Here is a 24944-nt window from a genome sequence, read left to right on the forward strand (position 1 = left end):
GTGATTGTATTTTCCCTTGACAAGAGATTGTATGGACTTCAAAGCAGTGAGAAACACTGCTACAATGTTAGAATCATATATTCATAATAATACAGACATGTTGTAAGAAGTAAGTCTTAAAACAGATGAAACTAAAAGAAAACTTGAATGAGTTGTGATGTAAGAAAGGATAGCTATGTAGTAATGATCATGCCAGGACACTATTACAAGTAATCAGTGTATTTCTGTAGCATTTCCAGTAATGCTGAGCTGTCCTGGGATATTACAGACATGAACTTTCCTATAAGTAAAGGAAATATACATGAAAAATTCAATAAAAAACTTTTAACTGTGGGGATGGTCAAGCACTGGAACAGATTGCCCAGTTGAGTTATGGAGTCTCTGTCTATGGAGATACTACAAACCCAACTGGACATGGGCCTGGCCAGACTGTTCCAGCTGACCCTTGAGTTGAGGGCTTGAACTAAGTGATGTCAAGAGGTACCTTCCAATCTAAGAGATTCTGTGATTCTGCAAGTGGTAGCATTGAAGTAAACAATACTTATTAGTTGCTGCTAAATATATAAAATCTAAAAAGGATAAATGAAGGAAGAGAGCTACTTATCCATGAGTGACATTTTTTGTGGAGTTTTTTTTTATGGAAATGCTTGCCTGATACTCTTTGCAAAGAGATGTTCTCTTCAGCACCTGATAATGTGGTAGTAATCCATTTGAGAATTTGAATAATTATTTTGTACTACCTGCTGAAAATATTTTGCTTTAGTGCAAAGGTGCAGTGATATTAAAATCAGATGCTAAATCTGCAAGAAATTTTGTGAGATGTTGCTAAGCTAATATAAGGCCTGAGAGACCTTGTGAGCTTATTTCTAAACATTTTCATTACTTGAAAATCCTGCCATTTGATTCAACATTGTTCATGAGCTAGGGAAACATGATGCACTCCGCTGAACCAGGCCCTGAATGAGTTCTTTCTGTAGCACAAAGCATAGTGGTTTCTAACAACTACAGGAATTTTGGCCCAGATCACACCAGTTAAAGCACTCACTGGTTATTTCTAGAATTCAATGTGTAAATTCTAGATTTTATAATAGCTGTAGATCATCCTGAAAATGTTTTTTTTTTTACAATTTTAATATTGACCCACGGAGATGCACAATAGTTAGGTGGTATGAGATTCTGTGCATGTGTTAAAAGCAGCATAAAAGAGCAGTTCATTCCATGACATTTGTAATACTACATTTGAACCTGGAAAGCATTTCTCTTTATTCCTTACACCGTGGGTGTAAGCTGATGGGCTGCAGACTTCAGAAATGCCATTGTGTACGTTGTATGCAGGTTTCTGTGGCTTTTTTTTTTTTTTTTTTTTTTTTTTTTGATGTTGTTTGCATGTTTGAGGGTTTTCTGTTGTTTGGGGTTTTTTTTGGGGGGGGGGTTTTTGTTTGTTTGTTTTTTGGGGTTTTTTTTTGTGGTTGTTTGGTGTGGTGTCCCACTTACTCCCCCTCCCATATCAACTGGCGTGCCTGTTCATGCAGACCTGTTGCCAGTAACGCAGCTTTAATATTCAGTTTCCCTGAGAAACAGGTTTCCTTAAGTCAACTGTAGGTAAGGAAAGATGATACCTGGGTTGTTTCATTTTATTTTACTTGTGGTAGAAAAAAAGGTAGTTCAGTTATTGAACATTTGTTTCAGAGTACTTCTGAGAACATAGCATGTAAGTATGAAAATTAACAAAATATGCATAATAATAAATAACATGGACGTAGTGTGTGGGGCAGTTGTGCTAAGGATGTACTAAATATAGCAGAAAAATACTCATACATTTCTCTTATGACAAAAATATTTAACAAACTGGGACCTGATTTCTAAGAAGCAGATTGGAAGAGTGGCAGCAAGGTACTGCTGTGGATACTAATGAATTGTACAAAGAAAGGAATGCCTACCAAGAAGAGAATTCAGGCAGATCACAGAGTACTGAAAAGGTAAAAGAGGACATTATTTATTGCTGTCCTTATCAAAGGGTTAAAAACCTGTTATGTTGAGGAATATATAGATAAAGGCAAAAAGTCTGCCCCGAGAAGGTCTAAATGGAGCTGTACTGCGAAGCGGCAGTGCAAGCGAGACCCGGGAGCGGGGCCTCTGCCCAGAGCCAGTTCAAAGCCAGGAAGGAGAGACAAGGAGGGGGGACTTTCTTGCATCCTCGTGTTCAAGCCCACATTTGCCGACCGAAAGGCTTTTTTGTTTTGGAGTGGCAGTCGTAGGCAATACAGAAGAAAACTGAGATTTGTTACTGTTCGGGTTTAACTGAAGGAGTGCAAGTTAAGGGAAAGTGGATGAGAGGCGCCCACACGCAGAGCGACCCGCCCCGTTCCGGTGGGAAGGGGGGCGTAGCAGGGGCACGGCAGGGAGGGAACCTCTGGCGCCCGCCCCCCGCCTCCGGACTCGCTTTGCTGCCGCCAGTGAGGGCGGCGCGACGGGCCTGGGCACGGGGCAGCGCATCCCTGGCCGGCGTGCCTGCTGCCCTGTGGTAACCCCGGGACCGCGCTCCGCCGGGGTGAACGACCGCCGCCGCCGGAGAGCGACGGGCGCTGCTCGCTCTGCCGGCGGCCCAAGCCACCCCTCAGCCGTCACCACATCGCCTTATCGCTTAGCAACACCGCGCGGGCCCCGCGATTGGCAGGGCCGCGCCCCCGCCCACGTGCCCCCTCCTCCGCATTGGGTGCCGTCCCGGGATTGCGCGTCCTGCCTCGCGTCCTTTCTCTTGGTGCGCCGTGGGTGCGCGCGGGCGCTGCGCGATCCGACCGGGCTTGGACCGGCGTCCGCCGAGCCTTCGCCTCAGTCGCCGAGCCACGGTGCCGGCACGGCGCGGTCGTACGCCCCACAGTGTACCTACCCGCGGGGAGGTGGGAGAGGGACACAACAAGGTCCGCGTCCACGGGGGGTCGGCGCTGCCCCGTCCCCGGCCAGGCCAGGCCGAAGCCAGGCACGCCAGCAGCGCCTAGCCTTCCACGGCCTCCAGTACGGGGCGGGGCGCGAGAGCTTGGCCCGGTGCCACGGGCAAGCGAGCCCGCCTGTGTCCGCCCCGGCCTGGCCAGGGCCCCCTCCTCCCGTGGAGCGGCTCCGGCGGGCAGGGGTTGGCATCACCCCGGCTCTGACCGGGGCGGCCCTGCCCCGGCTCTCATTGGACTGCGGCGAGGCGTAAACTGTCAGCCCATGTGGCGTGGCCGCTGGAGGTGGCGACTGCTTAAATAAGAGTGGGAGCTAGAGGGAGATAGTGAGGAGAGCGCGGAGTATCGGCCGTGCGCAGACCGGCACCAGCCGCCGCAGCGTCCACCCGCAGCATCTCGATCCCGCACTGAGCTGACGACAGAGTCTTACAGGCACGAAGCCATCCGCACTTGTGCAGGTATCGGCGGGACAGCGGGTGCGGCTTGGTCAGGAGAGCGGCAGTTTCTGCGCCAGGCTCCGCGGGCCGCTGCGCCCCGCGGGTGCGCTGGGGAGGCTCCATCTTGCCCTCTACGCCGGGTAGGCAATGAGGGTCCCTGGGCTCGGCGGGAGTCCGCGGGCTCGGTCCGCATGACCGGAAGGTTCTGCTCCCCAGCCCTGGGGTCGCCGCGCCCTGTTGCTGCGGATCGCTCTCCCGTGGCCCAGCGCGGTCGCTCTGGGGAGAGTCCCCCACCTCAGCGGCTGGTTGCCGCGCCGCAGCTGGTTGCCTCCCACTCCGCCCGCCCGGCAAGGTGGCTGCATTGTGGTGCTGGCGCTCGGCCATCTTGGTGGCGGGCGGGGACCGTCGCGCTGGCACGGCCGCGACCCCTCGCAGCCGGGCCGAGCGGGATCGGGGACGCGGCCGGGCCCCGCTACCTTCAGTTCTCGCGCGCGCCCGGCTGCTGCGGCTGCGTGAGGGGCCGCGCCCGCCGCGGGCCTGGCGGCCTCGCGCTGCAGTAGCTCGAGCGCCGAGCTCCGCACTGCCTCGGGTGGGCGCCGGGGCCACTGCGTTCTGCACGCCGTACCGGGTTAGCGCGGAGGCACGGTCGTGGTAGGCTGAAGAAGCTTGTACGAGAGGATATCGGCGCTCGATATTGGGAAGGGAGACTCGCCAATAGGCTCTGGGAATCCATCTGAGAAAACGTGCCGTGTATATTGCTAAACTGTTCTTTCCCACTTCAGTATAAACCAACGGCCCACACGAAATAGGCCGGTGATAGTACACTAGTATGGATTTGACGATGTGTTCTGTTAGGAATGTGATCATCTTTTCTCTTCGGTTGTTTTTGCACCTGCTTGGTTCTTAGTCCACATTTTTTCCCTGGAATACAGTCCTATAAGATACTGAATGCATATTGTCCTGGCTAATAGCTTTATCTGGATTCTTAAATTTAAACAGGCAGTATTAAGGGTGTGTGAATTAACTTGCCTACTCCATCAGACCTTTGGAGCATGTATTGTCTTAAAAAATGGGAGAAGAAACCTCAAGCCACATGAGCAAAGGATTTTACTGCAGCCTCTATCCTCCTTGAAACAAAGTGAGAAGAATAGTACGTTGCTGAAGGCTGCATTTAGTGGGTGAATTAAGAGAATGAGGGCTGTTCTGAACAAATATTTTACATTGGGAATCAGGCAAGGTGTGTTGATTCCACGAGTAAAGCCTAACTTACTTACTGTTTCTTCAGTAACAGATTTGAGCCAGATTGTGTTTCCCCCTAAGTAATGCTTTTTAAATATAAACACACTCTACTGCTTTTTATTTGTGTTGTGGTTGACAGGACAACTACTTACCTGAAGCAGAGGCAATTGAAATGTCTTTGTTAAATTGAATCTGTAACATACAGATTGATGATAGCCAAACGCTGTCAAAAGAATGAAAGCCAGACTTTTTGCCTCTATTCTGTGAATTGGTGTTTTGGAGGCAAGCATTATAACTCTTCATAAGTGAGATTTCTGTGTAAGGACAATTTATTACAAATTTTAGAAATTATAGCCAGAGATTAGGAAACCTGGGTTGTGATGTAATCATACTGAAAAACAAATAAAACAGTCCTTTTGTCAATATCTGTGCTGAGGAAAGCTATGGAGGAGTCACGAGTGTTTTATTTTACAATAAAGAGAGAGCCAGAGAAGATGAAGATTTGGACTGTCTGGAAACAATAGCAGAGCTGACTTTAAGGATTGTCCCACCGTGATGACAGCTATCAGAATAACAGTGAAATAAATATTTTGATCCTGTCTAAGAAAAGGAAATGTGCATCAGGCAAAACAACATTTGGATTTTGTTATTTCTTTGTGAACAGCTGTTTCTCCCCCCTTTCCCCTTCCTTTCTTCACCAAACCCTAGGTGAACAAGTTACAGCAGAATAAGTGTGTCCAGTGGTTGGCAAGTTAGGTATGAGTGAGCAAAGGCATCAGATTTTACCTTCACTTTGTTTGTAGTTTGGTTTTGAATTTTTTGGCTTTTCTTTCCCCCTGTAAGCTTATATGCTTAATGGTCAGAGGGTTATTTCTGTAGGGAAACAGTAGATAAAAGTATTGTAAAAAAGTTGTACAGCTGCCAGGGATGGTAGAAAATGATGGTTAATACTTTTTAAATTAATTTTTGGTGCCTAATTAGTGAGGAACTGGGGGAAAAAATATTTTAAATGCAATAGAAAACAGTATTTCAATATAAGAGTAGCTTTGATACCAGAAAGGATTGTTAGTTATTACTAGTCACAAACTAAATGAGTCAGCAACACAATAGAATTGCTAAAAAATATTGTGCAAGATGGTAGTTTAGGCTTAACTGAGGTGTCTACTTCACTGATACTTCTGCAGAGGGAGGAAAGGTTGACTGTGGTGTGTTTGTTTCTCTCCACTCAAAAACACTAGCTGTCTGAGGAAAATTCACACAATTCAATTTAAGCAAAAGTATACGATAAACCGAGGAAGAGGAATGTTAGATGTCTGGTTGGATTCAGAAAATACAGCCTTAAGAAATAGAAGAGTCCTGTTTGTCCCTCTTTATCTTTTTTGTCTCCTGTTTGGACCTGTTGCCTTTGAACTCTTCATTAATCAGAGGTAGTAGGAGCAGTCTGTATTTTTTCTGTAGTCTAATCTCCTTTAAAACATCTCTAGAAATAAATGTTCTTTCTTGATCTGTGCTATGCCCTGTACTTGTAAAATCTGTCAATGTACTGAGTTTCTGAGTATATTCAAAAAATGCTCTATGGAAAACAAGTCTCTAATAAAGTAAAATAATAATGCAATGCACCATCTGGGGGCAAAGTCAATCAACGTTAAAATGGTTTATCTGCTTACTATCTGTCAAGGAAGACTGAAAACATTGTTGTTAGCTGTAGCAACTACTGTAATCACTGTTTGATTGGGGATGGCTTAATATTCATGACTTTTCTTTGGACCACTCTTGTTTTCCAACAGCAGATCCTCTCTGCTGTCTGCTGCTTAACCCATAATTTGTATTTTATGTTAGATGTATGCATTTGGAGCTCTTTGTAGCAAGTCTAAATCTTTCTGGTTCTTTCTGTATTAAAATATTTTAATTTGTGGCTCTTCTTACCCAAGTTAAAATTATCTTCTTGGCTCTTATTCTTCTAATTTTGATTACTCCAGCATCTTTTTCTCCACCTTTGACATACTCTTGCTCAACTACATTCATAACAAATTGGCAAAAATTGTTTTGTTGATGAGTTTCATTACTTCACTGTCTGAAAGCAGTGTTTCGTCAATTGGTTTTACCTGGATAGAGTTTTTCTAAAAAACTCCAGGGAAAGAGATGTGGGATGAGAAGGAACAATCAAATAAGTCATGTTTCAGTCCCCTGAAAAAGAAATTTTATTTCTCTCCCTAGAGATCATCACCCAAAGAGCTGAGGTATAAAATTGAGTCATACTTAATTTATCATTTTTGTATCTCATGCCTTAAGCCTAAATAGTGAACTTTGTGCTCAAGATCTCTTTTTCCCTGCACCAGCACAGAAATGCTAAATGTAGTAGACTTGTGGCCCTGTTTTTACAGGTACAGTGGTGAAGCCAGTAATAAAACTGACTTACTAGTTTTGTGTGAGTGGAAAAGCTCTTCAGCTCTGAGTGGACTGCGCCTACTTAAGTTTTGGGGACTGGTTTCTCAGTAAGGGCCTTGCTCAATTTGGCCCTTAGTGTTTTTTTTAAATGAACAAGAGCAGAATAGGCCTTCTGTTGTTTGGGTGTTTGACACAAGACCTAGAAATCCAGGATGTCCTTGTGGGAGCACTTCTGTTTCTGCTCCCAGAAGGAATGGACTGGGTGAAGTAATCATATCTTCTGCTTCAGTGTTAGGTATTGCATAATTCCACAGTTACTCCACAGATCTGAATCAAGATTACTGCTGAAGGAAAGAAGGGCGAAAGAAATCGGGCAGCCTCTGTGGTGCTACATTCTGGCAGAGCTACACCTCGGCTGTGCAGAGGGCTCTGCTTTCTTTCTGCACAGCCCAGCAACCTCATGCAGCTATGGGAAAGTGTCATTTTGCCTGAGTAATGTAGTCCGTGGATAGAAGAGGGGCCTGTTTCTTGCTCAAAAGCATCAGGAATTCCCAAAAGAGGCTGCAAAACAATGCCCAAGTGAAACATCATGAGTTGGAAAAACAGCCACTAAGCACTCACCAGAGAGTACCCATTAGTGCTGTATTTTGGAGAAGATGATCAAGCACCAGCAGCACTTAAGCAATGAGTCTGCATGCCACTATGTAGCATAATACCTGATGGAAGTCAAACTTCAGGTGTTTCGTTACAAGCCTTTTCCTTCAAAGTTATTAAGGCACACTTTTGGTTGTCTGAATGCCTAGTTTTCTTTGTGTTTTTAATTTGTTTAAAATCCCACACATTAAAGAATATTTTACCCCTGCTTACCAGAAAGATTATTTAAAGAAGTTCTGTGAATGCTTACTTTCTCTTTGGTTCCTGCAGCTGCAACTTTTATTTATTTTATTTTTATTTTATTTATTATTTTAAAAAATTCACACCATATATATGGGTATTTCCCCTACTCTTTTAACTTGTCTGCTTAGGATCTAAAATTATAATTTGAATTTAACTGAAGCATCAAGTTAACTTGCCTCCTCTCTACTTAGTTATTTATCTTCTACTACAGTAAAAAATATATTAAGGAGTGTAGTACACAAGCTATCATTTGGTGCTGTGGTCTGATACAGGTGCCCTGCCATGCTATGTTATGCAGCATGATGCTCTCCTGTGGTATTTGAGATTGGAGTCTTGGATGCAGATTTCTTGGGACAACAGCTGATGGTCTTCATCCTGTCTGTATTCCAGATCTGTTCTGCCGAAGCATATCTTAAAGCACCACCCTCTATTGTGTAGTCAGTACCACATTCTCAGTTCTTTAAATGTGGCAATGCAGGGTCCAGTTAGGAAACACTTTAAATGTAACGATTCTTTGGTTTTAACATTTAAAATTATGCTGAATTGTACTGTAATCTTTGTGCTTTGTGTGGGTTTTCTCCTCTGTGTGAGAACTCAGAGGAGAAACAAACTCTGGGGTTTGTTTTTTTTTTTTGTTGGTTGGTAGGTTTGGTTTGGGTTTTTAGTCAGGTTTTTGTTTGCTCAGAGTTAATGGAGGGGGGTTAGGGTTGTGTTACTTGGGGGGGATGGTTTTGTGCAGTCTTTGTGTAGTTTTGTTTGTTTGGGGTTTCTTTTTTTTCACATCCAACAAATCTTTTGATTATTGATTCTTAAGTTAGCATCTAACTTTGGAATGATTGTAGAACTTGTTTTGCTACCTGTTAGGTTTGCCGTGTAATTATGTATTTTACTATGTGTATTTCATAATTTCTCCACCCACCTGCGCTCCAGCATGTTAATCTTTCTTTGCTGACTTCACAGAGGCTCTGCATTTAGTAGAGGTAGACTTACTCATTTGCTAGTTGTCATATAGAAACTGGTGGTTCTCAGAGCCTGATGCTCCTTCAGGATCTTTTTTTTTTCATCCTTATCAACCCCTTATCAATGGGTCTTATGGTCCATTTGTTTAGTTGGGATATCTTTTTTTTTTTTTTTTAATAGTAGAGACTCCATGGGCTGTTTCTGTGTGGGTGTTCCTGCAAATATGCTTGTTTGTCACAACATGTCAGTAAGAGAAGACACATATACTTTGCTCTGTGAGAAATCTTACTAGCCTTATTGCTTTGTGGATCTCAGGAATAGTGAGAAGTTAAGAGATGGAGGACGTGGTGATTGCTGGCATTGCAGGAAGGCTGCCAGAATCTGAGAACTTGCAAGAGTTTTGGGAGAACCTGCTTAATGGAGTTGATATGGTCACAGAGGATGATCGGAGGTGGAAACCAGGTGAGTGCTTATTGTCCCTCCTTTTGGAGCCCTGAGTTCTGAATGTTTTAGAGGAGTTATCCTATGAAAAGAGAATTTGTGAGATCAAAATCCTTCTAGACCTGAATCAAGAAATTCAAGAATCAAGAAATTCAGTAACAGAATACTTTTATGAAGTGATTTGCAGAAGTCAAAAGCAGCTTTTCTTCTAATTGGTGACTGACTGGAACCACCATTTAGACTATATGTGCTTGGTATAACTTGCCAAAGTAAAAATGGTTAAACTAGATAAATGTCTTTTTCTGCTATATCCAGGAGAGTCCCAAAAATTACAATTGTTTTTACTAATGCAGCATTCTCATTTCCAGATGAGGTAGGTCAGTAGATACTCATGCAGCCCTCTGAGTACTGCACAGGGGAGTGAGGTTTCATGTGTAATTGAAAATCAACTGTGGTCATTCTGGTCATTCGGTACTGTGTCTCAGCTTGTAGCTGCTTCGCCATTTATGAATTTTGGGATTCAGTGTCAAATTTTTCTTCACAGGAATTTATGGACTGCCCAAGAGAAATGGAAAGCTCAAGGACCTAAGCAAATTTGATGCATCTTTTTTTGGGGTTCACCCCAAACAAGCTAACACAATGGATCCTCAGCTTCGCTTGCTGCTGGAAGTTTCTTATGAAGCTATTTTGGATGGAGGTAAGTGGATGAATGACTGAAGAGGAAGAATTAAGCTGTATTGTCTCTGTGTAACAAGTGTAGACATGCACTTGTGTGATGAGAACTCTAACAAGGGAAAGCCATCACATTAGAGAGGAGATCCAAGACATGCTATGGGATTACCAGATCCCAGTATAAAGGTTAGAAGAAAGCTGTTGTTTCTGTAATGGAGACAAAGAAATCAGTGCTGACTGCTAACAAATCTGTACCTGCATCATATGGTACAACCACAAACCAGTATGACAGAATCACTTCAACAGTCAGTGGTTCTAGAGCTTTTCTATGTTTTGCTCTACCCTAACATTCCATACTAATTCCTTTGTAAAAGGAAAAGAAGGGTGATTTGATTAGAATTCTCATGCATGGTCTAAAAGAATGACAGATGGCCCAATGTATTCCTGTCTATTACCCAGATTCTTGGAAAACCTGTAGCATTTGATCTGTTTCTAAAGAAGGCTTTCCTAGGGAGTGTGCTTTCAGAAATAGGAGCCTCTCTCTTCTGTCAGTGCCAGTGTTTTGAGATTCTGAGTTACTTGTCTACCAAGCCAAGAAGTTTATTCTTCATGTTAATCAGTTTCATGTCAGAACATAAGTAGATGGTGAAAAAGTTGGAACCATCTCACTAGTACCGAGTAGTTATAAATTGAAAGAAGGCAAATTTAGGTTAGATATGAGGAAAAAATTCTTTACTGTTAGGGTGGTGAGGTTTTGGAACAGGTTGTCCAGGGAAGCTGCGGATGCCCCAACCCTGGCAGTGTTCAAGGACAGGTTGGGTAGGGTCTGGAGCAGTTTGGTATAGTGTAAGATGTCCCTGCCTGTGGCAGTGGCGGTTGGGACTAGATGATCTTTTAAGGTTCCTTCTAACACTTAACATTCTGTGACTTACTGAATTGAACTTTTGCTTCTCTGCTTCTAAGCCTCCATCTGGAGATTGAATATTTGTCTCCAGGACACCTTAAGCACAGAGAAGAAACAGCAGAGATTTCTGACAGTTGACCTTGCTATGTGGTTTTTTTAGAGCAAAGTTGTTTCTTGTTCTGGTTTTTTGTTGGCTGTTTTTATACTTAAGAATTCATTTCTGTCTTGTACTGCAGATCATGACATTTCATGTGCTGTATTTTTCTCCTATTCAGTCTGCTCCTTTTCTCTCTACTGGAAATCAACTGTTAGCTTCTCCTGTCAGTATTTGTACTTTTTGTAGTCCATGCACTTTTTTGCACAAGACTCTAGCAATGCCCAGCTAGGCTGAAAAGCTTTGTCAGGGCAAAGTATGTTCTGGCTGAAAGCCAATACCAAACTTCTGATGGACTCTGAAGTAAGACATGTAAGGTCTGCAGCTGAAACTGTTGAAAGGTTAGTAAAGGTAAGGGAACAATGCTGCAGGCCTGCCAGAAAGGGGCAATAAATAGTTTTTGGTGAACTGGTGCCAGTGTACCTGATATCTCCCCATTTTGCCCTTCATTTTGTTTACTGTAATTTACCTTCCAATCCCCATAGGTATTAATCCGGGCACCCTCCGTGGCACAGACACAGGTGTATGGGTTGGTTCCAGTGGGTCAGAAGCTGGTGAAGCCCTTAGCCAAGATCCAGAAGAGCTTTTGGGATACAGTATGACTGGCTGTCAGCGTGCTATGCTTGCCAACAGGATTTCCTACTTCTTTGACTTTAAAGGTAAGTGTTCCCCAAACCTGTTGATGCTGATCAGCAATTGCAATTTCAACATGATTGTACCACAGTTGCTGTAGAGGATTGGATGGATATTGTGGCAGAGACCCCTTTTGGAAAGAGAAAATAGCATGTAACTGTTCTTAGGAGGTGTATGAAAAGTAAAAAATACGTAGTGACTATACGATAAACCCTTACAGGGATTCCTGTAACTCAGCTGCTGCTGCTGGGCATAGCTGGTGTTCATTTGAAATTTGGTGATGTCAGGAAGCCTTTATGGCCTCTAGACTGCTGTTTGGTACCAAGATACCTGGAAGTCAGCTAGACCAGAGATAAACTGCTACTGACTGTAGCAGTTGGCTTTTTTTTTGAGTAAAGCGGAAGTAGGTGAGCCGCAGAAATTATGCGATTGCCAGCATGGGTGTAATTCAATCCATGTATGGTATTGAAGGGAATGGAGAAATGGTAGTTGATGTGGATTGCAGCAGAGAACAGAGATAATGGCAAAGGCAGCATCAGGAAGGATAAGGGATTTTTATTGATGCGAATGGGTAATTAGATGAGACTTCCTGTAAAGCTGTGTTCTCTTTTTGATGGAGAGACAGAATTTTTAAAAATGCCCTTAAAGCAAATCTGTTCACAATTTTTTCCCATTTTTCTCATGCCTTACCTTCTAAGTAGGCAGAGATGGTGATTCTAGTCTCCCATTGCATCAGACTTACGTGGTATGTTCCGAAGCGACTCTTATTTAACATTGTTTTTAATATGTTTCTTGTAATCCCATCCTGTAGTCTCTGGAGAAGAATCTAGGAAATAAAGGCTGTTTTTCCTTATGTTTCTTAAGGACCAAGCCTAGCTGTTGACACAGCCTGCTCCTCTAGTCTCGTTGCTCTGGAAAATGCTTATAAGGCAATTCGTCATGGGCAGTGCAGTGCAGCCCTAGTAGGCGGGGTCAACCTCTTGTTGAAACCCAACACATCTGTGCAGTTCATGAAACTGGGTCTGCTTAGTCCTGATGGTGCCTGCAAGGCTTTTGATGTTTCAGGTAAGGCATAAATACAAAAGCTTATGTTGTATGAGAATAACTAATTGTACAGTCTGTGACCAGCTACTCTTTCAATACAGCAAAAAGCTAACCTTGTTGTTGTTCCAATGTGCACTGTTTGGGCCATACTCTGATCTATGTTGCATCCTCCATTGAACCTGGAAAACCTAACTGTGAGGAAGAAACTGATACCATATGGTTCATCCCTCTGCCTCTGGAGAGAGAAATTAGCTGTCTCTTGATGGAAAATTTCTGTTGTGAAATTTGTGATGAGCACTGTGTCTTTCTAGGTCATGACATTTTTCTTTAAAAGAAATAGATATGTCAAATTCTCAAAACAGTCTGTTATAGGCAGTAATCTTCCTGCATGATGTTTGGCAACATTTTACAAAGCAGAGCAAAAGTTGTGACTTGTTCTCTCTCTGTTCTCAGGCAATGGATATTGTCGCTCTGAAGCTGCTGTCGTTGTTCTTTTGACCAAGAGATCTATGGCTAAGAGGATCTATGCAACAATCATAAATGCTGGAGTTAATACTGATGGCTTTAAGGAGCAAGGTAGGTCTTGATCTGCTGAAAAGTGGGATACCTACAGAACTGTTCAGTCTAGAGTCTTTGCCATAAAAAGTGATCTGTTGTAGGGTTCTTTAGATGTTTTAGAATGGTTTTTTGTGTTTGGGGTTTTGTGTTTTTTTTCATTTTCTGGTTTTGATAATGCAAAGTTCAGGACCCTGTTCTGTAAAGAACTTAAAGGAGAAAAGTGGTGGTTTTTACTGAGCTAACAGCAATGTTCTCTTGCTAGTTTAGCATTCCTCAGGACATCTCTGCAGTAACTTCTGCAGTGATGGTAGAAATGTAGGTAGAGTATTATGACTTAAAGCTCTTACCCTACTGTTGTCCAGCTTCTCCTGCTCTCCAGTTGTGGTGACACAAAACTTCACATGTTTTACTTAACCTAGACATCTAGTATTCTGTTAACCAGTATCTTTCCACCCTAGTCTAATTCATTGCTTAAGGTTAATTTCTGGTTCCTCTGCTCTTCTTAAAAAGAGCCGCGGAGTTTGGTGCTAAGAACATGGTGAAAAGGTCTGTAGTTTAGTTTGTTTTTCTGGGGAGAGACCTGGCAGCCCAAAGTAAATGAAAGGATGCTAAAATCAGAACAGGAAGCACCTGATAGGAGAGTGGAATTGATGGCAATTTTGATCCTAGGCGTGACATTCCCATCTGGAGAGATGCAGAAGAAGTTGATCAGATCTTTGTACAGCGAAAGTGGTGTCAAACCTGAAGAAGTGGAGTATATTGAAGCTCATGGGACAGGCACCAAGGTCAGTGTGGTCCCTTAGGGACTGAGTGTTTTCTTCCCTTGCATTTCTTGCCACACTTTCCATTAAATTATTCTTTGTTTTCCCAAAGTAAAATCCTTTTGCTTTCTTCCAATTAGTAGACTATATCCTGCTTCACAACTTTTGGACTTTGCCCAAACACCATAATCTTTAAGATTTCTCTTTTTGGGGTGTGTTTTGGAAGTATTGGCTAATAGCCATTCTGATTCTCTTCATACCAGGTTGGAGATCCACAGGAATTAAACAGCCTTACAAGTATTTTCTGTGACTGTGAGCGGGAGCCACTGTTGATCGGATCAACCAAGTCAAATATGGGTCATCCAGAGCCTGCTTCGGGGCTTGCTGCATTAGCCAAGGTAACAGGAGACTTGAGAAGGAAAATTTGGGATGGTGGGTAACACCAGTGTGTGGGGGTTTGTTTGTTTGGTTTAGGGGAAATCTGCATTGATTCAGGGTAAAATGTTCACTGATAATTATAAGAGCTCAGGTGTTTCTCATTAACTACTTGCCTCACATGTGAATACTTTTAAAAGCTCAGGTGGCTGTCCTGTAAACCACCAAAAGTTCAGGTGGCCCTCTGCTGTGTTCACACGCACTTCAATTCTCGCTTCCTAATGAATTCTGTAGGAGTGTAGCTCTGCTCACCATGAAGGCTTTGGGATCCTTTTGTTAATCCTTGTTGTTTACTTTGTCAGTCCTTACGCTGGACCTTCCAACAGAGATCTGCTGCAAGTCATTTGGGTTTGAGGCACATACATGTAGAGGGATTTAGATGTTTGGAGTAGATGACAGTGACCAAAGATGAGAGTCAGTGTGGGCTTTCAGTGCCAAAAGAGCAGCTGATCTTATGGCTTTCTGTCAGGGATGTATCATCTCTTCCTCTTCTCTCTTAGGATGGCAGGAAGCCAGGTGAGTTCTCTGGGATGAGGCTACCAGCATGAATAACTGTCTGTCTTAGCAACCAGCTTGCTAACTACTGCTGTAGGCAGACAGTCATCTATTGGCTCTGGCTGCTAAACTGCTTAGCAGAGAGCTAGCTAATGTTCACACTTTGCTTGTAAGCCTATTACCATAGAACCCTGCAAACCAAAGTCACATATACTGCCACTGCTAGAATTTTAGACTCTTCAGAGTGGTTGCTTGTGACCCAAATACAACTCACTCTCTAGTAGCCTCACCTGCACAGCAATAGCAGTGTGTCTGTCTCTCTGTAGAGAAAAGTTTAGGGTTTTTTAGTGCCTTTATCTCTGACTGACACATTCTTCATAAAAAAAATGATAGCCTAGTCATAAAATAAGCTTCTCAATCCATACTGTGTTGTATGTAACAGTTTGTTTAGTGTGGTTCTGTGATCTCTCAGGACAGGATCATAACTTTGAGGTACTGTTGCCCCCCATCTCTATACCAAAAGCAGTTTTTCTTAGACAGTAACTGTCTCAGTGTGTCTTCAGTTTGTGTAAGTGTTTTCTTCTGGAATTCCATAAAATGCTGCTATGTGAGGTATCAGTAAATTTGATCTTTAAAGTATCAGATTTCAGACTTGAAGCGAATCCATTAATTATATGGATAGGTAGGAATGAAACTAAGGCTTGCCGAGGCCTCTTCAGTCAAATTCTGATAAAGAAGGGAAAACTCACCTGCATCTTTGAAATACTCAGCCTGTCTAATCACTTGCTTTGCAGCAAAGACAAAGCTTTTTGGTGGCACTGGTGGTATGCTCACTGTACTGTGCTATCAAACCTAGGTAGAAACCATGGCAAACCTAAAGTACAGTATATATCCGTGTAAAGCAGCAGCACATTCAAAGGGCATAGTATTGTAGGTGTAGGACAGTGTGCATGAAAATCCTTACAGCTTGAAACATGTTGACCATGTGTGAAGTTGTATATTTATACTGGTTGTTCTCCCAGGTAAGCTGCCATGTCTGATAGTCAACTTGAAAGAGCAGTTCCCAAGACAGTATGTCTCTCTGACCATTCTGGGGTGATGAAGGAACTGCTGAACATGCAGAGCACACTGTGTTTGCAGCTGACCTTGTTGCCTGCAATTTGCTGGGCTTGTTCTGCAGATGAATGTGGGCTTGGTGTCATGAGCTGTCTATAGAGAGAAGCTACTGATACTGATTGGTTTTTTTTGGCACAGATATTTTGTTCCTCACACTGTTTCAGTACTTTCCTTTGGCTCTGCCAGTTCTGCCCAGTCTGCTGTTCCTGCTTTTTTTGAATCAAGAAGACAAAAAATGGGTGTAAAGCAGCAAGCAGACTTCTTTACCAGTGCTTCAGCTTGATTCTTTTGCAGCAAAGCAAGAAACAGGAGGATTTTGTTGCAAAAAGGAAGAGGATTTGTGACTGTGTGTGACTGGGGAGGGATGAAGTGGGATGTGGTAAAGGAGTGGGATCTGAAAGGGGAAAATGATGTGATAGTCTTAGTACCTCAGCTGCTTTTCCAGCAAGACTGCATGGCTTGCCAGTTAGAGACTGGAAGCTAAACTCTGTGCTACTACGCTCAACTTCCCTGCTGACTTCCTGCATGGTCTGAAAATTTGCCTAGGCGATGCAGTTGCCACCTCAGTAACATCAATAGTGCTGTTCTCTGAAATGTCCCTTCATCCAAACATAGAGAACTGCTTCAGAATATGCTACGCAGTCATTTGTAGTAAAATAAAAACAACAAAAGAATGTTTGTCATGAGACAATGTGGAGCACAGAGCTCTCTGTTTTTTCTTTCAGGTCATTCTCTCTCTGGAACGTGGGCTGTGGACTCCAAATCTTCATTTCAATACCCCAAATCCAGATATTCCTGCCTTACAAGATGGCTCCCTGGAGGTAGTTTGTAAACCAACACCAGTGAAAGGAGGCCTTATCGGTATCAACTCTTTTGGTTTTGGGGGTGCTAATGCTCACGTCATTCTGAGGCCAAATAAGAACAAATGCCAGTCTCTGGAGACTAATAATACACCAAGGCTGGTTCAGATTTCTGGCAGAACCCAGGAAGCTGTGGAAACACTAATTCAAGAGAGCAGAAAACATGGAGAATGCAGCCCATTTGTAAGCCTGCTCAGCGATATCTCTGCAGTTCCTGTGTCCTCCATGCCCTACAGGGGCTACACACTGGTTGGCACTGAAAGTGATGTAAAAGAGATTCAGCAAGTTCAAGCATCTGGTAGACCACTCTGGTACATATGCTCAGGTAGGTGTGCAGCATTGAGTCCAGGCTTTTCTATTCCTCTTAAGATCTGGGGCTTGAGCAATTGTATTCTGTGCTCTAATGTTATTTTACAGTCTAGCATGAGGAAATATTTTGCACCTCTGTGACATGCTTAGGAGTCTTGTTTTTCTGTATTTTATCAAAACCTTCCAACTTAACTGTCTTCTGATTATAGCAAAGCCCAGCATATAACAAGCAATGCCCAGTTTAAACAATGTAAGAAATGTAAAATGCTTTGCTCTTAGTTAGAATTCTTTAACTGTCAGAGGAAAGTGTATTGTGTCTGCTCCTGTTTCAGAGTATTACTAAAAGCTCCCTTTCTCCTTGCCTATCCTGCAGGCATGGGAACACAGTGGAAAGGCATGGGCCTGAGCCTTATGAAGCTGGATCTGTTTCGCCAGTCTATATTGCGTTCAGATCAGGCTTTGAAGAGCACAGGCCTTAAGGTCTCAGACCTGCTGCTGCAAGCAAATGAGAACACATTTGATGACACTGTTCATGCATTTGTTGGACTAGCTGCTATTCAGGCAAGACTCAATGGGCTAGGGGAGGGGGGTAGTGGACTCAATCTACATAAGCACCTTCTGCTAATGTGTCTGTTTGGCTGGTAACACTTTATACCAATTAATGGAAGCTTGTTTTGTGTAATCAGCAAGTGTCAGCTGTTGGAAATACCTCTCTGAGAGGAGGGAGTGCATTGTGTCCTTGACAGTTTCGGGCTTTGCCACTTCCAAGTACATAACAAACTTTTTGGTACAGATAGTCTTGGCTTCACTGCTTTTTTCTTACAGGATGTTTGGACTAATATTAGTCTGAACTGATTTGCATGTGTATCCATGTGTATATGTGGCACAGTTTCTTCCACTAAGAACTTTAGGAATGTCTTTAAGTTTTAGGCAAATGTTTGTGCCAAGGAGCAAGGTTCTGTTTAATGTCTTCTAAAATTTGTTCTGCAAATGAACAAAGTCAAGCTGGATGAACATCTTCATGATTCTGAGTGTCAATGTGGTATTCATGGTTTCATAATAAACTAAAGGCCAGGTTTTTAAAGTGATCTGGAAACTGGTCGTAGACTCTTACTTTGTATAGATACATTCTTGGCAGCCTCATGTTGTTGGAACTATTTTCTCAATGGAAAATTACATTGTGAAGAGGCCCAGACAATACTAGAGTTGCGTAATGATTCTTGGGATTGCTTTGAAAGGAGGATGGAGCTGTAGTTGTGGGGGGAAAAAAAGGCAGTGAGGCCGAGAATGTCTGTACCAAAAAGTTTATCGTGCACTTGCTACTGCTGTGTACCTTTAAGGCCTGACACCTGCTTGCTCTGGCATGGAATCAGTAATTTCACTTCTGCTTGCAGATTGCTCAGATTGATATGCTGAAGGCTGCAGGTCTGCATCCTGATGGGATTTTGGGCCACTCAGTGGGAGAACTAGCTTGTGGCTATGCAGACAACTCCTTAAGTCATGAAGAAGCCATTCTTGCCGCTTATTGGCGGGGAAGATGCGTTAAAGAGGCCAAATTGCCACCTGGAGGAATGGCTGCTGTTGGTAGGTACACCAAAAGAGTGATACAGGAATGTGTGCCTGATCTCTGTTGTATGTCATTGGGATAAAACTGGTCTCTGACACTATCATGTCTATAAAATGTTGGCCACTGTTGCCTCTTCATTTTCTTCTGATGTAGAACAGGTACTTAGATATTTAAGTGGATAAAATGGTAGTGATCTCCATCCTGGAATACATCAGTATTTTGGTAACCATCTAAAATTTAAGTGGAAATAGATTAAATTATAATAATAATTATAATTATATTAATAATTTATTAATTTATTATTAATAATATTAATTAATTATTAATTAATAATAATTATTAATTATTATTAATAATATTAATTTATTATTAATAATTTATTATTAATAATATTATAATAATAATTATAATAATTAAATTATAATAATACCTTGAAATGAGGTAAAAATGTATAGCACTGAGTTTTTTGGCCTTTGATAGATATGTATCGTACACACACAGATGTGTGTATGTGTGTTGGGGTTTTTTTGAAATTTTTTTTCAAAAGGAGAGTTCTGGTTGTCTGCAGGAGTAATGAGATGTGAAAGCCACTCGGATGTGGTGGGCAGCTAGCTAGTGGAATTAACTACTAATAGCCTAATAGCACTTGGGAATAAGCTTTCTCCTGAACAAGCTTTACTTTGTGTTTGTGTAAGTCATATAGTTTTGCCCACTGTCATATAAAACTTTGGATCCAGCAGTTTTGCTTTGTAGTGCGACTTTATAGTGACTTACATGCATAAAAGTAAAATTATTATTGCTAGCACTGTTCTATTTCTTATTGGACCCAGTGGTCAATTAAAACCTGAAACACTGGAGAAAGATTGTTGAAGATGTAATGCAGCCTGTTGGATTAGAACACTTGTTATAATCTCAGATTTCTTAATTTAGGTAAAGCTACAAAGGACTACCTACCTAATTTAGCTTTTTTCCACCCTTGAGATGAAATAAATTGCACTCTCTTATCATAGAACTTGGAAATCTGCATATAGTATATTTTTGATAATCTGATGTTGAGTTCAAGTTCTTCCTGTGACTTGTATATGTGTAATGTATGATCAGATGCTTCATATTTAACCTGGCATGCCACTAGAGTTTCTGATTTGTATGGCTATTTTGTGTCTCTCAGCAATCCAAGCTAGAGCAGGGGAGAGTACACCTGGGCTTGGCTGCTAGAAACTAATGGCAACATGAGACTAAACAACCACTTCTGTAGCTTCTTTGAAAGTGTGAGGGTTACCCCCACCTCATTCATTAATGGGATGGTGCAAAGATTTGGCCTTGTGTTCATCTTAAGTGTGATAAATGTCATGGTAAAGCTCTAGCGTAAATATTCTTAGCTTTTGCAGAATTGCTTTGGAGGGGAGAGGGAGGTACCTGTCAGTCTCTTGCAAGTATTTCCCAATTTTGCAAAGTGCTGAATTGAGCACAGTGACTATACACTTAAGATTTCCTCCTCTTATGAGGCTCATAACTAGAAACGCTTTTGTTGTCCCATTATCTTCCTTCTGCAGGTCTGACATGGGAGGAGTGTAAACAACGCTGTCCTCCAAATGTGGTACCAGCCTGTCACAACTCTGAGGACACTGTCACTGTTTCGGGGCCTCTGGTGAGCATGGAACTGATACAGTGGGTACTGGGATTGTGAGTAGGACCTGTGAAGTTCAAGTTTGAAGAAAGCATGAAGCTTACTTAGAGTTCAGCTGCTTGGAAGGGGGAGCTGGATTGAAGTGGTGGAGTGAACATAATACGTTGTATAAACTTACAGACTCAAATAGTCTGTGAGAGGAAGTGATATTAGTGCCTCAGTAAGCTAGTAATAAAATCTCTCATATCCGTGGGCATAGAGGATGATAAATTATAAGACTGAGAAGGGCAATAACCTCATTGCTGCGGTGGCTCCCCTTAAATGGTAACTGATGAAGGGTATGGAGGGACTACAGTGGCTTGTACAGATACCTAGTATTTTGTGAGCTACTCTTCACTTATGTTTCTCTTCTTAGGACTCTGTGAATGAGTTTGTAGCCAAACTGAAGAAAGAGGGTGTGTTCGCAAAGGAGGTGCGCAGTGCTGGTGTGGCATTTCACTCCCATTACATGGCATCTATTGCACCAGCACTGTTCAGTGCTCTGAAGAAGGTAATATTGCCAAACTGTGGCTTGTATGGCTTATGCTCTGACACCTAGGTTGCCTCTAGGTTACGTTGAGCTTAAGGGGACTGCTTTTTTCAGAAGGAAGAGAAAATCTCTTTAAGAGCATGTAGACCTCTGTAAGATCTAATGTTTGAAATCCCTTGGTCTGGAGCAGGAGGGTGTCCTGAGCAATCAACCTGCGAAATGACCTGCGAAAAGGAGGAACTGCTTGCTTTTGCTAATCCTGTTGTTCTCTATGACTTGTAACTACTTCTCCTGTCCTTCTTTCTTGTCTATTGGTAGGTCATTCCACACCCTAAACCTCGCTCAGCACGATGGATCAGTACATCTATCCCTGAATCTCAGTGGCAAGGTGATCTGGCTAGGAATTCCTCTGCAGAGTACCATGTGAACAACCTTGTGAATCCAGTGCTGTTCCACGAAGGTCTGAAGCATGTTCCAGAGAATGCTGTCGTTGTAGAGATTGCTCCACATGCTCTTTTACAGGTATGGTATTTGATTGTTACACTATGACACTATATTGATAGCATCATGCTGTTACAAGGAGTTTGAGGGTCTGATGACTAGGGAAGACTGCAGCTTTTTTTTTTTCCCTAGTTCTTAGAGTATTTGCTTCCCTCAGTACTTCTGAGCTTTTCCCAGTTTTAATGTTTGTTTTTTTGTTTGTTTCTTTGTGATTTTTTATGGGGTGGTGTGTGTTAATATTAAAAATAAAAAATCCCTAACACACTACCACTTCCTCACCCAGACATTCACATTACTGCTGCAATTTGTTCCTATGCACTTCAGATAACTGATAGCCAGCTTTCTGAACTGCATAATGAATAAGGAAAGCATTTCATTGTTTGGATCTAATGGAGAGTGTGTGCAAAAATTACGGTGGAGTGAGACATGCAAAGACTTAACAGACCTTCTCTATGAAAAAAATCTTTTACCATCTGTACTCTAAATTTGGGTTGAGGTTTTGTCTTAAAACGTGGTGGATTACAGTGGTATTTTCCCCTCTTCTCCTAGACCAAGTAGACTGAAACCACAGGAGCTTACTTTCTTCTTAAACTCCTTTCTCTAGTGAGATCAGGGATATTTGTGTTTTGGCAGAATTACATTTATATTCTGGAGGTTCTGCTTTATTAGATGTGCAACAGCTTGGGTTGCTGGAAGGGTACCCTTCACTGTTAAAATGGTGTATGTGCGAGCAGCTAGCACAGATCTCTTGGGACAGATGCATGAGTGGTTTGGAACCTATAGACAAAAATTCAGAGACAAAGTAGGAAGTAATGCCTTCCACCAGTGATTTATGGATTCTTCTTGACCAGGCTATCTTGAAGAGAACTTTGAAACCAACTTGCACCATTCTGCCTTTGATGAAGAAAGATCACAAAAATAATTTGGAGTTCTTCCTAACACAGATTGGCAAGATTCATTTAACTGGGTAAGGAGACTAGGGGAAGAGGGTGAGTGGGATAACAGAGGGGAATTCAGGTCTCTTCTCTAATGTGCATGTCTTCACATGGAATCAAACACTCCTTCAAGAAACCTTGAAGTAAATGGGATGTGCATTTGTGCTTTACATACTTAGCATGCTCACTTGTGAAGTGTTCTGTGGGTTAGAGACTGCTTGGTCAGGGAAGGTGCCTTCTAAAGAGGAGTCCCATTTTAAAGGCCTAGGAACCTGGCACTAGCTTCTGGAAATGACTTTTGCATCTTATAATCTGTTAATTACAAATTTGGCTGCAGTAAGTGTTCACGGTACATCTCAGACACAGAGTCTGAGACCAGTTACTGCCTGACCTAAGTATTATAACCATTTTTTTTCCTTACTTTTTCTTCCCATCCCCTCCTCCATGTCTTGATTCTTTTTGTCTTTTTAGGATAAATGTTCTTGGAAATAATTTGTTCCCATCTGTGGAATACCCTGTCCCTGTGGGAACACCCCTTATTTCTCCATGCATCAAATGGGACCACAGTCAGGACTGGGATGTTCCGAAAGCTGAAGACTTTCGAGCAGGTTCCAAAGGCTCTGCATCTGCTTCAGTCTACAATATTGGTGTGTTGCTCGTTTGGGGTTTGTTATTTGTTTGTCACTTTTCTGCTTTACCTGTGTGCTTCCTTTTGTAAAAGTAAGAAAAGAATACTTAAAACAGCATCCTGGAAGCCATCCTCTGAAGCTTAAATGTTTGGTTTGGATTGACAAAAACATGTATCTGTTTCTGAAGTGGGATGAGAGAACATGAACAAACCAGGAACCTCTGTTGCTTTAGATGAAGAGTAATTCTAAGAGCTGCATATTGTCAGGCAGGATAGTTGGGGAAACTAGAGCCTCTTGTAGATATTGAGGAGGAAAAACCTCTTTGTTAGTGTTTTTATTACTTTTATTCTGCTCTTTGTTTTTTGACAGATGTGAGTCCTGACTCTCCTGACCACTACTTGATTGGTCACTGCATTGATGGCAGAGTTTTGTACCCTGCTACTGGGTACCTTGTGCTGGCTTGGCGAACACTGGCACGGTCTCTTGGTGTGGCCATGGACGAAATGGCTGTTACGTTCGAAGATGTCACAATTCATCAGGCAACTATCATTCCCAAAAAGGGTGAGTGAGGAGTGCTGGTATTACTGCACAACTGTGTAGTGAAGATAGAGGGAGTGAGAGGAAAGGAATGCATGGGAAAAGTGAGGAGGAATGCATGGGAAAAGTGAGGAGGAATGCAGGAGAGAGACTAAGGAGGAGTGCAGCATGACTGAGCAAAGGAATGGATTAATACAGTCAAGTAGTATGCATTATGGTCATCTTTATTACGTGTTGTGAGCAGTAAGTCTAGAGACAGTGAAAGGAAAAGTTCTGCCTGAGGATGGTAGAGATAAATGACCTCACAGTCCTGTCTTCCTCAATGTTTCTTGCAGGATCAGTACAGCTGGAAGTAAGACTTATGCCTGCTTCCCGCTGCTTTGAGGTGTCAGGAAATGGGAATCTGGCTGTGAGTGGTAAGTGAAGGGAGTATAAGTGTATATGCACAACTTGGTAAATCCATTATTTATAAATAATGATAATGATCATTATTCTTGTTACTGTGCCCTTCAGGGAAGATTTCGCTCCTGGAAAACACTGCTCAGAACAATTTTTGTAACCAGCCAGATGGCCTTCGGACTCAAGCAGACAGGAGCTCAAAGCCCAGGCTCTTGAAAGATGACATTTATCAAGAGCTGCATCTGCGTGGATATAATTATGGACCAACTTTCCAGGGTGTTCTAGAATGCAACAGTGAAGGTGAATTTCCTTTCAAAAGAAGCACAGTGAGCCTGGGTATCATAATGATGACTATTTGATCTTTTAATTCCATTTGTATTAATAGTTCACCTGACTGTGCCTTGTGAGGTAATTATACTTTGAGTGATAAGAGAGAACAACCAAGAGCATTGGGAAAGCTGTCCTTTCCAATGTAGGACTGTGTGGTGGAGTTTACAGGGGAAGCTGGGTACATACACCAAACTTGGCATTTAATAAGCAGTGACATTCTAGCATCTGATGAATGATGAAATAGTGAGGCTTTCTCTTCCTCTTCTGCAGCAAGTGCAGGAAAAGTTCTGTGGAATGGGAACTGGGTGACCTTCCTTGACACTCTGCTGCATATGCTGATCTTACCTGAGACTGGCCGCAGTCTGCGCTTACCCACGAGGATTCGCTCAGTCTGTATTGATCCAGTGCTGCATCGTGAGCAGGTGTGCCAATACCAGGACAATATAGAAGGTAATGTCTCTCATGCTTGAACTTCTGCTGGTTGCTTTGATTACTGGGTGAATGTGTGCATTCTGAAGTAGTAGTCTCCAAGCTCTTCTGCAACTCTGTAACCTCTCTGTGAAAGAGCCTGATTTAGCGCTGTTCTTCAAATTGCCTTGAACAAAATATTTTTTTGTTTTCCAACTTATATTTCTTTCCTGA

The 24944-nt window shown here is 42.5% G+C and overlaps 1 protein-coding gene across 1 annotated transcript in view; it reads left to right on the forward strand.

Annotated features, from left to right (window-relative positions):
* The first annotated feature begins 3250 nt into the window (after positions 1-3250).
* FASN (fatty acid synthase) overlaps positions 3251-24944 on the forward strand; it is a 40836-nt gene continuing 19142 nt past the window's right edge. Inside the window, exons 1-20 of the mRNA XM_009094265.4 lie at positions 3251-3403; positions 9182-9328; positions 9852-10004; positions 11523-11696; positions 12535-12735; positions 13168-13290; positions 13942-14057; positions 14297-14431; positions 16805-17264; positions 17622-17809; positions 18643-18832; positions 20369-20463; positions 20858-20992; positions 21290-21493; positions 22324-22439; positions 22879-23054; positions 23406-23597; positions 23909-23989; positions 24087-24272; positions 24573-24752. Coding sequence (XP_009092513.1) covers positions 9202-9328; positions 9852-10004; positions 11523-11696; positions 12535-12735; positions 13168-13290; positions 13942-14057; positions 14297-14431; positions 16805-17264; positions 17622-17809; positions 18643-18832; positions 20369-20463; positions 20858-20992; positions 21290-21493; positions 22324-22439; positions 22879-23054; positions 23406-23597; positions 23909-23989; positions 24087-24272; positions 24573-24752 — 3232 coding nt within the window. The 5' untranslated portion in view covers positions 3251-3403; positions 9182-9201. The remainder of the gene's footprint in view (positions 3404-9181; positions 9329-9851; positions 10005-11522; positions 11697-12534; positions 12736-13167; positions 13291-13941; positions 14058-14296; positions 14432-16804; positions 17265-17621; positions 17810-18642; positions 18833-20368; positions 20464-20857; positions 20993-21289; positions 21494-22323; positions 22440-22878; positions 23055-23405; positions 23598-23908; positions 23990-24086; positions 24273-24572; positions 24753-24944) is intronic.

This window comes from Serinus canaria, chromosome 18 (genome assembly GCF_022539315.1).
Source record: "Serinus canaria isolate serCan28SL12 chromosome 18, serCan2020, whole genome shotgun sequence".
NCBI classification, from domain to species: domain Eukaryota; kingdom Metazoa; phylum Chordata; class Aves; order Passeriformes; family Fringillidae; genus Serinus; species Serinus canaria.